Source organism: Silene latifolia, chromosome 7 (genome assembly GCF_048544455.1).
Source record: "Silene latifolia isolate original U9 population chromosome 7, ASM4854445v1, whole genome shotgun sequence".
Classification (NCBI taxonomy): domain Eukaryota; kingdom Viridiplantae; phylum Streptophyta; class Magnoliopsida; order Caryophyllales; family Caryophyllaceae; genus Silene; species Silene latifolia.
In genome coordinates, this window is record NC_133532.1 from 30,555,985 (window position 1) to 30,569,824 (window position 13,840).

The 13,840-nt window shown below is 33.5% G+C and overlaps 1 protein-coding gene across 1 annotated transcript; it reads left to right on the top strand.

Moving 5' to 3' along the window:
- The first annotated feature begins 9,451 nt into the window (after positions 1 to 9,451).
- On the top strand, positions 9,452 to 13,110 carry LOC141589920 (protein FAR1-RELATED SEQUENCE 5-like). The gene is made up of 5 exons (XM_074410541.1): positions 9,452 to 9,607; positions 10,011 to 10,070; positions 10,157 to 10,670; positions 11,162 to 11,178; positions 12,268 to 13,110. Exons 1-5 carry the CDS (start codon positions 9,452 to 9,454, stop codon positions 13,108 to 13,110), a joined length of 1,590 nt encoding a protein of 529 aa, XP_074266642.1.
- Positions 13,111 to 13,840: the final 730 nt, after the last annotated feature.

Consider the following 13,840-nt stretch of genomic DNA (forward strand, 5'->3'; position numbering starts at 1 on the left):
AAATATTACCTTTTATATTGTGGAGACACGCTTCATTTCACTTTTATCAATATGTACTATTAAATCAGTTTTTCCCAATACATCGTTTTTTAACTATTCTATCGGGTCATTCGGGTTGATTACGGGTCGGGTCATTTCGGGTTCGGGTTACGTCGGGTCAGTGGCGGGTTCGGGTCAGATCAGTTCAAGTCGGTCGACTTCGAGTCGGTCAACGAGTGGCAAGTCGGGTCGGGTCAGTGTCGGGTCAGGTTATCAGCATATATTTTATCTTATATATTTCGTTTTAGATGGTAATTTTATGTTTAAATAATAGGTAGGTGTATTAATTGTAGTTTTTAAGTGAAAATAATTAAGATGAATGTCAATTTAGTGTTATTTAAATTATTATTAAGCTAGTTCATTATCGGGTTAAGAAAATATCGGGTAACGGATTGGGTCGGTTCAGGTCGGGTTCGGGTTGGAGAAAATAAGGCTATTATCGATTATCGGGTCGGGTCAGGTCGATTTCGGTTCACCCAATTTTAGGGTTGTATCGGGTCGGGTTCCTCAGGTCGGGTCAACTTTTGCCAGCTCTAAATTACACTATGAAAATATCAAATAAAATTATATATGCCCGTGGAATTTGCACCGGTATTAAGCTAGTCACAAATTCTCATTGTAGACGGCCTATATCCGTCACAAGGAAAAGACGAATCTAGTGCATGCATAACAAAATAAGAGATTTATAAGAAAAATAATGTCCCTTATATTATTATTTTCGGATTTATGGGCACAAGTAAGGTCTCCTACCTTCACTTGTTCTTGAGCTATAATGAATATTAGGATGATCCTCCAAAATCCCAATGTAGAGATTTTCCTCTTGATTGCACCCAAGATTTAACTCTTATCACTACTAAATAATATTTCCTAGATATTTGTTTAGTAGTTTACCTTAAAATTGATTACTAATACTCATATATTACACTAATAATATTAATAATCTCATTGAACAATTTAAATCAAAATTTCTCAAGTTTTGATAGAAAAAGATGAACTAAGTGAGAGAGATTGCATGTGATGTTGATGAATGAATGTGTAAGTCAAAATAAGAGAACAATTCTCTTATAATAAGAGGAGGCAACCGGTGGGAGCATTGGCAAATAGGCCAAAAATTGGCATCTTGCTTTTTGCTTTTGGCCTTCTCAAAATTGTAGGTATAAGGCTATGTTTCAATAGGCGTGATTATTATAATTTTAACCATTAAAATAAATCACCCATTATTCTCTACAACCTAAAATATTTCGGTCCATATGTATAAAATGGACTACCATTTTATTTTGTCAATTTGTCATTTGTCACACAATATGTCACATGTAGTATGTTACATGTTATTAATTAATTTAATGTATATTTATCACATAAATATCATTTTATAAATTAATTAAATTACATACAACAAATTGTCTAGTGATACTTGATCACATAAATAAAATGGGTCATATAATTATAATTCACAACATCTTATAATTATAATCAACAATTCATTCTCATCTCTATTGTTTCACAAACAATGATCAATTTTAGTAATAAAGTATTCAATTACTAAAATAAATCTTATTTAATCCCACTACAATAAGATATAAATATTCTCTCTCGCAATAGAATTGTTCGATTTTAAGGAATTGATTAACTTGTATCTTCATATAATTAATCAACTTTACATATAAGAGCATCATCCTTTAGGTGTGACCTTAAGGGATCAACTGACCACCACTGTCCTACGACAGTAACGTCAAACTCTAGCAAGCCAATCGTTACCGATTAATGTTGATCAGTTGACTATAAAATGAATAATCTCTTTTGTATTCTTATTATGAGATTTAATTATGATATTAAATCATGTGATCGCACTATTGTTGAGGACACATAATCCAACAATCTCCCACTTGTCCGAGACAAGTGTGCGTCACCAATTCTCTTGTCCTGTTACAATCTCCCACTCAATGCAAGGTGTCTCTCAGGTCGTACTTGCATTTGATCATATCTTGAGTGGTTTCCTCGATCTGGAGTGTAACTGTCTGACAGGAATTAACTACCATAGATACCTTCCGAGCGTGGCCACGCATTTCTAGTTAACTACTCCTCGAATGGCCTTAAGATTTCAAACAACCCTGACAAGGGGTGGACAATTCCTATCGCACTATTCCCTTCATTCAGCCACAGTTCATCATAACCCAAAATATACCCATTTGACCTCATTTACGACAGTCGTAGAGCATAAATCAAAGCTCATCAGAAATTTGTGCCAACTTGGGGAACAGTCTCTAGTCAAAAGAATTGACTCACAAGAATACTATAGTAGCTCTTGTCACGACCAGGCTTTATGAATTACCAGAACTCTATAAGCGGTCACTGCCCGACAGAGTGTCTCATACAGTCTGCCTATGTGATCGACTAGTCATCCCATATGACTCTATGGCACTTGAACTTGCCATCAATCGCATCACACTCTAGTCACTTCGAGACGTCACCTCATATAAGTAACTAGGGGCGAATACCATGTCAATCTAGTTCACTTTAATGGGGTTCAATTTGTCTCTACAATCCATTTGGATATAACAAGGTAACGGGTGAGTTTAATAAAACTCAAACGATAAATGCGATTATCATTAATGAATAGTCAATACACTATTACTACTTCATATCTTATAATCTTTAGTGTACCTTTTACACTTAGTGAAGACGCAATAAAAGCTTCGCAAGTGGATATACCCTATATCCATATATTCCAACTTTATCAATTGCTATTTCCTTCTATTCAATGTTATTTCTAATAACTTGAATTTATCTCTAAGTATTTGTCTAGTCTTCTTACTAGAATTGGGCTCTTTAACTTAAAAGATGCTCCCACTGTTATCGCTTAACCTGTGATAAAGTCATTTTTAGAGGGATTCACCCTTAATCCCTACATTGACCATTTTATCACAATTTACTTAGATTCCTTTTGTAGAATTTGCAATGCGCGAAACTAAAACACTTTTCTAGTCTCTTACTCCTGAGTCAATAAGACATCCTAGGATTTCAACAAATCCCTTTTGGTTTGGAAAATAAAGTTTGTGCAACCCTTCAACACATAACCTAGTTTATCATCCAAACATATGAACGAATCCTTAATTCTTCTCAAGAACCTCAAGGATGTTCTTTAAGGCTTTCACAAGCCATATCATGGGAATTATCTTGTTATTGACTTATCATGTCCTAGGCATATATCACATCATGGCATGTGCGTCTGTTGGCATACATGATCATTCTAATGGCGGAAACATTAGCAATCAATTTCATGTGATCAACAACTTAATAGGTTCAGTGAACGACTATGACTCCATCATAGTAATTCCACTTCCATCAACATGAATAACCTATTCGACCTTGTTGATGTTAAACAGATACGAAAGATTTTATCCTCATAAGACTCTCAACTCTATGCCAATATTCTCTCTCATAGATTCAAAAATCTAGAATACTTTTCACCCTTTTCCAAGTCTCCAATCACTCTTTCACAGAAGAGAGCATTGGTACATTATTCTCAATAAGTAATATGTTACCAACATATAAGACATGGAGAAATAATTCTAGCTCCCACTTAACTTCATGTATAATCATGATTCTTCAATCATGTGAATGAAACCATTCACTATTATCACATAAACGAAAAGTATAATCCTTTGATACTTGCTTAAGACCATTCTAGGATCACTTAAGAAAGCTACGCAAAATATGTTAGGATTCTTAGATCTTTATCTAATGTTTTGTGTTCCAAACACATCCTTCTCTAAATTCCCATTTTAGAAAAGCGAATTTTTATAATATCATTTGCCATTCTTCATTAAAATGAAATGCGGCAATTCCTAACATAATTTATCTTGATTAACATATTCATGTCAATCTATGCACTTAAGTACTCTAAAGCTCTATTTACTTTTTAGGAGACCCTAGCCTTAAAGTAAATCTACTCTTGAGTAACAATTTTCGGATTGTAATGCTACGGCTCGTATGTAACAAGGCCGTAATACTATCACTTTCTCAAAGCAATATTGTAACAACAAGACATGTGTGCAAAACTCCCACTGAGCTATACTCCCACTCTATCTTTATAGATTATAGTTCCATTACTTTCACAAAGTAACACATTAACTATATATATAGTTCCATTACTTTCACAAAGTAACACATTAACTATAAGACATGTTTGTAACAATCTAATCTACTCTCATTCTATCTCTTAGAAATACATCTATCTTCTTAAGAGATAGCTTTGTGAGTTACAAACATATGTGGTGAAGTAATTGGAAGTTTATCTAGACTGACGTGTTAGAACATAAAAGACCATCCCTATCATGGCAGTTTGATTCATGTAATATGTCAGTCTGATCCATGTCATATGTTAAATAGACTCTCTATTTCAGGTATCACCTGGTTGACCATCCGTTTAGAATTACTTGCACGTTTTGGATTGCAAATTCCCAAAATTGAGTTCAATAACTCAAACTGACTCATTTTAGTTTGAACTTATAGGTAGTGACACTTGGTCATAATCCATATTTTAATAAATCAAATTCATTACTTAGATCTTTGCCACTACGATCGGATCGTAATGCTTTAGTACTTTGTTCAATTGGTTTTCTACATCATTTAGAAATTCCTTAAATTTCTCAAATGCTTCACTTTATATTTGTTTAAGTAAATATGCCCATATCTACTTAAATCATCGGTAAAAGTGACGAAGTAGTCATAAATTCTCCTTGCAGTGATGCTCATTAGAAAACATACATCGGCATGTATTAGCCCCAACAAATCACTTGCTCGTGTCCCTTTACCATTAAAGGAAGTACAAATCATTTTGCAAAGGAGACAAGATTCGCATATTCCATATGACTGAAAATCAAATGGTCCAAAAATTCTAGTCGACACTAGCCTTTAATGCGTTTCTCATTTATGTGACCTAATCGAAAAAGCCAAATGTACAAATCATTTGGATTGTTAGTTATGAGTCTTTTAGATTGTATTATGAAGATATCTTTGCTTGAGTTGGAAGTGTCTAAAACTTGTATATCATAAAGATAAGTGACATGGCTCACAGCCATGTCTATTTTTAACAAAATACAACAATTGTCTTTGATGGCAAATTATAAATCCTTTCATGTCTCACATAGAAATGGAAATAATATTTTAGACAAAATGGGTATATAATCACCATTATGTAGAGCTATTAGCAAAAAAAACAAGTACATAAGTCCCTCTTGAAGTGGTGGCTACCCTAGCTCCATTTCCTTGTCGGAGATATATATCACTCTTGTTTAGCTTTTCCACATTTCCAAGTCCCACTTGGAATAATAAGTCCAACTTTGATATCTCCCAAATACTTGGGGCAATTTCGCTTCCAATGGCCCATGACATTACAATAATGACATTCCTCATATGATTGGGCACGCTTCTTGGTCTTGGTTTTGGTAGTCCCACTATCCATTTCCAATTCATTATCGGGTTTGGGTTTCTCACCCATCTTTGCCTTCCCTTTAATAATACTAATACTCCTTTCATTTGCAAGGACACTCTTGCTAGAACTCCCATTGAATTTAATACTTCTCCTTGTTTCTTCAAACAAGGATGCCTTTGGTTTAGTGAGATTTTCTTCACAAGATTTTCTTACCAAAGTGGTGGGCATTAAAATTGGAGTGGGTGGTGTGGAGGTGGTAAAGAAGCAAAAATTTCCATCCTGACCAATGTCAACGCGTAATTCTCTAATCGTATCATTGTCTGTCATACTCGGAGCATTTTTCATCGAATGATTGGAGCCATGAATCAATGGGGATTGGTGTAGGAGTATTAGATGAATTCATTGCATATAATTAACTACAAAAACGGAAATGAAGGAAATAATTAACATCTATCGTTTTAAAATTACTTGTAAACAAGTATTGCATTTATATAGTGACCTCTACCCAACTATTATAAATGATTCTGAGATTCAAATTCATATTAATACGGGTACGGTGAGCCGAGTCATCCCTTATTAATATAACTCGGTGGATTAACCTCTTAATCGATTCTACTTTTAGAACTCTCGGTCGATAAAAATTACTCTAATTTTCATCTTTAGCCCGAAACACATGCGACTACGGTCACGAATACTTCCGTTGAGCTCAATCCAAATTTCAACGTAATAACATTTTACTACCCACTTACCTAACGTAACAAGTTTAGTACCCCGGCGAGCCGAATCTACTTCCTTATGAAATTGGGATTCATGGTTTCTACTATTTGGTAAGGCTAATTCTCAATTATTAAAAGTGAGAGGTCTTGTCAATTTATTATCTATCACGTTTTAAGTGAACTAAAGCGGTGAACTACGATAATTGTAATTGACACGGTCGATGACTCGATATGATATGCATGTTGTTGTTTATGGCGATTTGGCAATGCATGTAACATATTAAAAGAAATGCAAAGCAATAATAAAAATTCCTAGTATGGCCTTCCTAAAAATAGAAAATCAAATCATCTATTACATATTCGAAAACCAACTCCTTTGGTCCCTTGAATCTTCAAGTGGCACGCCTCCCAAGAACTCCGTCTTTGTCGGAACACCTTTCCGATTGGCACCGTCATGAAGCAATTCCATAATTACAGATAATAATAAAAATACAAAGCTATTCCTATTATACATTTGTAAAATGGAAAAACTAGTAAAAAATAAAAGTGATACGAGATCACATTAAATTACAACCGAATCAATATTCCCTTTCATTACGGGTAATATAGATTAAAACTAAGGCCATACTAAGATAAAATTACATAATTCAAAATTATATAAATAAAAGACATTCAACAATTGAAATATGCAGCATTATAATATGTATCTATCATGCCAAATTATGTGTCAAATCGCCCTATTTAACTTATATCGTATATATAACCCAGTTTTATGGAAATGCGTGATAATAACTTCTTAAAATCACAAATTAACACTTAAATCACATCTAAGCTCAAGTTAATCATCCAAACACTCTTAGGACTCAAAAATTAGTCATCACTATATTTTTGTCAATAATTCAACTTGATTTAATTTTTATGCTCATATTTGACCTTAAAAACATAACATTTATGAAATAAATCAAAATTAAATTACAATAATTTCAAAATTTGAATTTTAAATTTTTGAATATTCTGGAATAATTCCATGACACTCATAATGTCAAAAATCATGGTTAAAATTTTTGAATTAATTTCGAGAAAATATAGTTGTAATTTATCGGTTTTATCTCATAAAACATCTAAAGTATCCAAAAATCAATAAAATCAATTTTACAACTTTAGATCTGATAAGTGGGATATTTATGCAACCTAAAATAATTTTCTCATACCATGCAATTCGTTTTAGCTATTTATGCTAAAATAGTCACTATTTATACCATTTTTACTCTAAAAATTCATAAATCATGCTAAATGAGATCATTTCATCTCAAAATTTACATAAACTCTGTAAATCATGCATGTGACAACATATAAAAATCTTATGGCCTAATTCGAAATTTAACTATTTTTAACCATTTTACCTCTTTTAATCCATTTTTATCTCCTAAAAATCATAAATCATGCAATATTAATCCAATTAATACGAGATTTTACACACAACTTGTAAAGTATTCATGTGAGGTCATATAAAATTTTCAAGGTCAGAGAGTAAGTTTAACCATTTTTAGTCTTTTTAACCTCCATTTATGCCATTTTTACACTAAAAATTCATAAATCATGAAATATTAATCACATTAATATGATATTTTACATGCAATACATAAAATATTCATGTGATGTCATAATAAAATATCACGGCCAGTAGTGAAGGTTAACTTATTTTAATGAATAAAAGTTCATTTTACTCATAAAAATGTAATAAAATCATTAAAATGAGCAATAAATTTCAATAGATCATAAAAATGACCTAAAAATATTTTAGGACCAGAATATATAACATGCAAAAATTTTCGTGGCTTTATCTCCATAAAAATCAAATTTTTAGTTTTATATGTTAACATTTTAACTCGGAAAAACAATAACCGATTATGCATGCAATATCCTATGCTCTGATACCACTTGTTAGGTTTATTTACATCTTATTAGACTCCTCTAATAGTGAACTAATTAACTTCTTAATTATTTGTTCTTTAGATCTAGTGCATGCATAACAAAATAAGAGATTTATAAGAAAAATAATGTCCCTTACATTATTATTTTCGGATTTATGGGTACAAGTAAGGTCTCTTACCTTCACTTGTTCTTGAGCTATAATGAATATTAGGATGATCCTCCAAAATCCCAATGTAGAGATTCTCCTCTTGATTGCACCCAAGATTTAACCCTTATCACTACTAAATAATATTTCCTAGATATTTATTTAGTAGTTTACCTTAAAATTGATTACTAATACTCATATATTACGCTAATAATATTAGTAATCTCATTGAACAATTTGAATCAAAGTTTCTCAAGTTTTGATAGAAAAAGATGAACTAAGTGAAAGAGATTGCATGTGATGTTGATGAATGAATGTGTAAGTCAAAATAAGAGAACAATTCTCTTATAATAAGAGGAGGCTACCGGTGGGAGCATTGGCAAATAGGCCAAAAATTGACATCTTGCTTTTTGCTTTTGGCCTTCTCAAAAATGTAGGTGTAAGGCTATGTTTCAATAAGCATGATTATTATAATTTTAACCATTAAAATAAATCACCCATTATTCTCTACAACCTACAATATTTCGGTCCATATGTATAAAATGGACTACCATTTTATTTTGTCAATTTGTCATTTGTCACACAATATGTCACATGTAGTATGTTACATATTATTAATTAATTTAATGCATATTTATAACATAAATATCATTTTATAAATTAATTAAATTACATACAACAAATTGTCTAGTGATACTTGATCACATAAATAAAATGGGTCATATAATTATAATTCACAACATCTTATAATTATAATCAACCATCCATTCTCATCTCTATTGTTTCACAAACAATGATCAATTTTAGTAATAAATTATTCAATTACTAAAATAAATCTTATTTAATCACATCACAATATGATATAAATATTCTCTCTCACAATAGAATTGTTCAATTTTAAGGAATTGATTAACTTGTATCTTCATACAATTAATCAACTTTACAGATAAGAGCATCATCCTTTAGGTGTGACCTTAAGGGATCAACTGACCACCACCGTCCTACGACAGTAACGTCAAACTCTAGCAAGCCAATCGTTACCGATTAATGTTGATCAGTTGACTATAAAATGAATCATCCCTTCTGTATTCTTATTATGAGATTTAATTATGATATTAAATCATGTGATCGCACTATTGTTGAGGACACATATTCCAACAATATTATTCACTAAAAAAAATGGTCGAGGAAGAACTTTGCTTGGCCTTAGAGACGGTTTTAGAAGATAATATGTGTGTTGTTGATAACGATGATAGTGTGGTTCCAGTCGTTACTGACGATGAATTTGTGACGATGATGATAAATAAAGGTTCGTTTTTCTCCCTTTTTATGATGGTAAATATTTTTGTTGTGTTTGTTGATGATATTTAGAGCATTATAGATCAATTTAGGGCAAGATTTTTTGTGTTTTTCATTATTTTGTGTTCTATTTTTGTTTGTCTTCTACATAATATTCTAAGCTCGTAATTTTTTATGGGGCTGATAAAGTGTTGTTGTTAATGGATATCGAAGGATGATGAATATGGGACGATAATTATAATACTCTTAAAATTGATATTTACTGTATCTTAGTTCAAAATATTTGCATTCCTTCGAAATTAACATGAACTTCGAAATCTTACAAACAAGAACAACTATTTATATATTCTTCTTGTCGTCGTTAATTTACTATTATTTTTCTGTCAATTTTGTTTCCCAATTTTTAATACATTGTATGTTGTTTTGTTGTTTTGAGCAGAGTAGGGTTTTCGACTACTGTTCCAAAAGGCCGTTTTTAATTTGTTATTTCCTGTCACAGGTACTGACCTTTCTGGGTCTCTTCTTGGAATCAAAGCTGCGAAATAGGAGCACATTTACGCTCTCTATATCAAACACTCTAAACAGATTGGATTTAGTGTCAAGAAATCCACATCTCGTAGGGCTGACATTAAAGATCGACCGCTCATTGAGCGATACTTTCGATGCTCTTGCGAACGGAATCACGGGAACAAGAGTAAAGGTGGTTTAAATGGTGGCGTTGAAATTTTCAACAACAACTTGAGGAATGTCTCAATTACTCGCTGTGAGTGCAAGGCTTGTGTCAGGATGCAAGTAAATGAGGAAGGATTATGGGAGGTACTGCAGCATAAGATTGAACACAATCACCCGTTAACCCCCCCTGAGTGGCAGCATCACCATAGGTCTGAGCGTAAAATTTCAGAAGCGGAGGGCGAGTTAATAAAGGCAATGACTGAAGCGCACGTGCCCCCTTCTGTGCAATTCAGAGTTGGTGCGGCTGCTGCTGGTGGTCATGAGTTTCTTGGGCACACAAAGCGAGATCATATTAACTATGTTAATAGACTACGGATGAAAAAAATTGAAGGAGGTGATGCAGCAACATTGGTCAACCTGTTAACAAGTAGGCATGTGGAAGAGCCGAGTTTCTTTTTCCGTGTCCAATTTAATGAAGAATGAAGATTAAGTAACATATTTTGGCGGGACGCGATGATGAGAGAGGACTATTTGTTGTACCGAGACGTTATCATATTTGATACTACCTATCGTACGAATAGGTACAATCTTATTTGTGGCGCCTTTGTTGGTATCAACAATCATTGGTCGAATGTTATGTTTGGTTGTGCCTTCCTGTCCAACGAGAATCAAGAATCATTTGAATGGTTATTCAAAGTCTTCAATGAATCCATGGGCGATGAAATCCGACCAGTCTCTATCTTCATTAACCTAGACCAAGCAATTGCAAACGCCATCAAAGAGGTTTGACATTATCTCAGTAGAGCTGACAACATTAAAATGTTAAAAAGACCATGTCGCCATTTTTGCATATATATGTTATCAAGTTCACCTTACAGTACTGTCTAAGCTATCAACATTTTTACGCTCTAATTACAGTGTCACCACCTGAGCTGGTATATGTTCCTCCTGCTACCAACCTTTAAAGTGGTAACATCTTAACCACTGTGACAGTAACATTTTAACACATTTATCAGATGACACCATTGTCCGACTAAATGTTCTAAGTATAAGATTTTGCCACTTCATATAAATTATTTTTTTTGCTGCTTACATCACTGTCTAAGCAACCAATATTTCTCATTGTATTTACTATGTCACCACCTGAGAGATATATGTCCCTCCTTTTATCAAATTACACCATCTTGCTTTATAAATGTTACCTGTATAAGTTTTTTACACGTTTTATAAATAATCTTTTATACTGCTTACATTACTGTCTAAGCTACCAACATTTGTATTTCTTATTTACATGTTGCTTTTATGAACCGATATATGTTCCTCGTTCAATCAATATGAAAAGTGGTGACATTTAAACCATGTGAAGTAACATTGTAACACATTTATCAGATGACACCATTTTCATATAGAAATGTTACCAACATAAAAAAATTGATACTGCTTACATTGTTGTCTAAGCAACCAACATTTCTTATTGTAATTACCATGTCACCATCTGAGCTCATATATGTGCCTCCTTTTAACAAACTTCACCATTTTCATTTATAAATGTTACCAGTATAAGTTATTGACACTTCATAAAAATATTTGTTTTTACTCCTTACAATACTGACTAAACTACCAACATTTTCTATTTCTCTTAATATGTTGCCATATGACCTGATTTATGTCCCTCATGATATCAATCTAAAGAGTGGTTATATTTTAACGACTTTGACACTAAAATTGTACCAGGTTTATCAAATGTCACCTTCTTCATATATAAATGTTGGCGGTATAAGATCTTGACACATCATATAAATAACTTTGTATACTCTTTACAATTTTGTCTAACCTATCAACATTTATATTTATAATTAACATGTTACCATTTTTTCAATTGTTATATTCTACACACTCGAAAGTGGACACATTACTGACCATTAAAATAGTTACATTTATGCACTAAACCATGAACACGGCAGATGTAACCATCTGAATTGATATTTTGGTGATCACATATAACAACGGTGACATGTCCACAGGTGTATCCCACATCAAGACATAGATTATGCCAATGCCATATTCAACAAAACGCCATATCTCACTTTGGAAAATTAAAGGGTGATCGGCCGTTCCAGAACTTATTCAACAAATGTCTTAACGGTTGTTACAATGTGCCTGAATTTGAAGAAACTTGGCGGAAAATGTTGAAAGACTATGGATTAGAGGGCCATTCATGGTTTAAGAGATTATATAAACATCGAGTGAAATGGAGCACTGCATTGAACAATGAATACTTTTCAGCTGGGATATTATCGTCTCAGAGGAGCGAGAGCACAAACCATCCTATGGGTTTCCAAGCTTCAAAGACCACTTCAGTCACCGCTTTCTTTGGGATATTTGAAACCACGGTGAAAAGATGGAGAAGTGAGGAGGAGCGGAAAGAATTCAACGGTATAAGATCTACCCCAACCTCCGTGTACCCTCTTGCTGATTTGTTGCTGCATGCATCTCAAATTTATACTGTCGATCTCTTTGGCATCTTTGAGAGAGAATTCGCTCTTGCCATGGGGACTCGGGCCACTATCTTACCAGTCGATGATCCTCTATTGGTGTACCGCGTCCAACCTGTTGTTTATGAAGAAGGGCCATATCATGTTACTTATAATTGCTCTGATCAGTTAATTGAATGTACTTGCCGAAAGTTCCAAGTTATGGGAATGTTCTGCAGTCACATCATCCGCGTCCTCCACATGCATTCTGTGGGAGAGATACCGTCTAGGTATATATTGCGCAGATGGACAAAATTTTCAAAAACAGCTGTGTGGGAGAGGCTCCTCCCAAGCGACATTCGAAGAAGCGCTGCTAATGACGCCATCAACTAGCGTCGTTCAATGTTGATAGCTACCAACCACCTTATCACTAAATGCCACAATGTGGTTGAGGCAAGAACTATTTTTGAGAAACTGTGTGTGAAGGCTAATGAAGAAGTGCAGTCGTTACTGTCCAAACTTAGTATGGAAGAAGAACTACGTAACGAACATCCACCCAATGTTCAGCCGACTGGTCCCTCAATTCTAGATCCAGTACGTTGTACGACAAAGGGTCGTAGTGCACGTAAAAAAAGGAATTTCGAACCAAATAAGAAGGCTAAGAAAGCATGTGGAGAAGACAATACCATGTACACCGCTGTTCCGCGCCTCATTTGAATTCCACGGTTTCACATGAAATAGGTGAAACATTTTGGGAAGTTTTTTTGGCTGAAGATGAATTGTTTGTTAGACCAGTTAATTTTGTGTGAACACTGTACTCATATAAGCTGTAACATATATGAAATCAGATTGATATATCTGCGTTCATACATGTTACCATTTTATGACGATACAAACTGGTCACATTTGTATAACAAGGTGGTGACATTATTACTTATACTCCCATGTCACCATTTTTAGTGTAAAGTATGTATTTTGACTTGAAGTTTAGTGTATGGCTGTTTATTTTGGATAATTTACGACCTTCAACATTTGTGTTTCTGTTGAAAACATGGGTTACCCTTATCACATTTGTAAAAGAAGGAGATGACATTATTAGTTATACTCAAATGTCACCATTTTT